This window comes from Lactuca saligna, chromosome 8 (assembly GCF_052625555.1).
Source record: "Lactuca saligna cultivar CGN05327 chromosome 8, ASM5262555v1, whole genome shotgun sequence".
Classification (NCBI taxonomy): Eukaryota; Viridiplantae; Streptophyta; class Magnoliopsida; order Asterales; family Asteraceae; genus Lactuca; species Lactuca saligna.
Window position 1 is genome coordinate 218917731 of NC_136424.1, and position 1603 is coordinate 218919333.

The 1603-nt window shown below is 34.2% G+C and overlaps 1 protein-coding gene across 1 annotated transcript; it reads left to right on the forward strand.

The window, feature by feature from the left end:
• The first annotated feature begins 257 nt into the window (after nucleotides 1-257).
• LOC145010499 (uncharacterized) lies at nucleotides 258-1277 on the forward strand. The gene is made up of 4 exons (XM_078969034.1): nucleotides 258-392; nucleotides 663-968; nucleotides 1050-1157; nucleotides 1251-1277. The coding sequence occupies exons 1-4, from the start codon at nucleotides 258-260 to the stop codon at nucleotides 1275-1277; spliced, it is 576 nt and encodes a 191-aa protein (XP_078825160.1).
• The last annotated feature ends 326 nt before the right edge of the window (nucleotides 1278-1603 follow it).

Here is a 1603-nt window from a genome sequence, read left to right on the forward strand (position 1 = left end):
TCAACACTTACATCAATAACCAAAACTTCAGCACCTACATCATCTAAACCATCCTCAACACCGTAACCCACTACCACATCATCAACACCTATATCTACTACCATAACTTCAAAACCTACATCTGCAACTACAATAACTATCACACCCTCCTTAAATAAAGGAACTACCACATCTACATCTATCCCAACAACTACCCAGAATATACCCCATCAACAACACTTATGCCAGAATCTACCACATCACCAACACAACCAACCATGAATGGATCTGTAGTGGAAAATATACAAGGTGAAAATAATTCCTCTGGAGATTGTGGACCAGATGGATGTTTAACTGTTCATGTTTGGAAAAAAAAACTTGAGTTACCAATCATATCTTACAACTTTTTCTATGTATAACCTTTTCGTTTACATGTACATATCAATTCAAAACTTAAACCATCACATGATTACTTGCAGGCTCATGCCACCAGGCCCTTGTGCACACTTTATTAGCCGGTCCTTTTTACAAAGTGTAGATCCACAAGGGTATGCTTGGGAAAAAGTAACAAAATAAATATGCGAATTATATTGGGAGGAGTTTCATGTAATTAACTATATGTGATAAATTGTTGTTTAGTAAACATTTACACTTAAACTTATGTTTATATTGTTAATGTGTAGAAAAAATGTTGTTGGGATGAAACAATAGACTCGCTGGTGAGGCAAGCTTGGGTAAGGAAAGCGGCACAAAGTTATGGTCAATATCTATTCAGCATGTGGAGCCCAAAAATAAACAAATATGGCTTTAAGCTAGCTCATATTCCACAAGAAGTCTGGAACTCCTGGCAATTAAAATGGAATACATATGAATACAAGCTAAAATCTGAGCAGAATAAGAAAAATAGGCGTAACGGTGTGATTGATGGAGTAGCGAAACCTACACATATCACTGGATCTGCAAGTCATTTGAAGATAGCTTCTGATTTGGTAATTTTTTTAATGGTACATCGTATCAATGTTTACATATGTTTATCTGTATATTTGACATTTTATATGGTAATCATGTAGAAGAGGAAATTAGGACGTGATTCACCCCATAGTGAATTGTTCTTGTATACACACACGAAGATTCACGATAGAGTCACTTTCACAAATGAAAAAGATAGAGAAATTCATGTAATATTTATTTCAGTGTTATATATTGTAACTAGTCCATAATATCATTCATAAATTTGATATCTTTTAACTTATATTATTTTTATGTTGTAGGCGGTCTATACAGAAAAACAGGAATAGTTGGAAGCTAAAGGTGTTGAATTTGAGGAGGACAAACTATTTTATGATGTTGTTGGTGGTCATCACAAAAAAAAAAATTATGGATTAGGCTCTTTTGCAAAGGCGGATCCTGATAGGAATGGTAAAACGAATGTATCTTACATTCCGTAAAAAATGATGAAATAGAATAAATGAGTGAGCTTGTTGCTAAACAAAAACAGCAAAACGAAGAGCTTAAAGAAACAATAAATGTCCAACAAGAAGAAAACAAAGCAAGGGTCGGGCATCTTGAAAAACAACTTCAAACGGCAATGGACCTTAATGTCTTTACAAAAGAACAACACTAG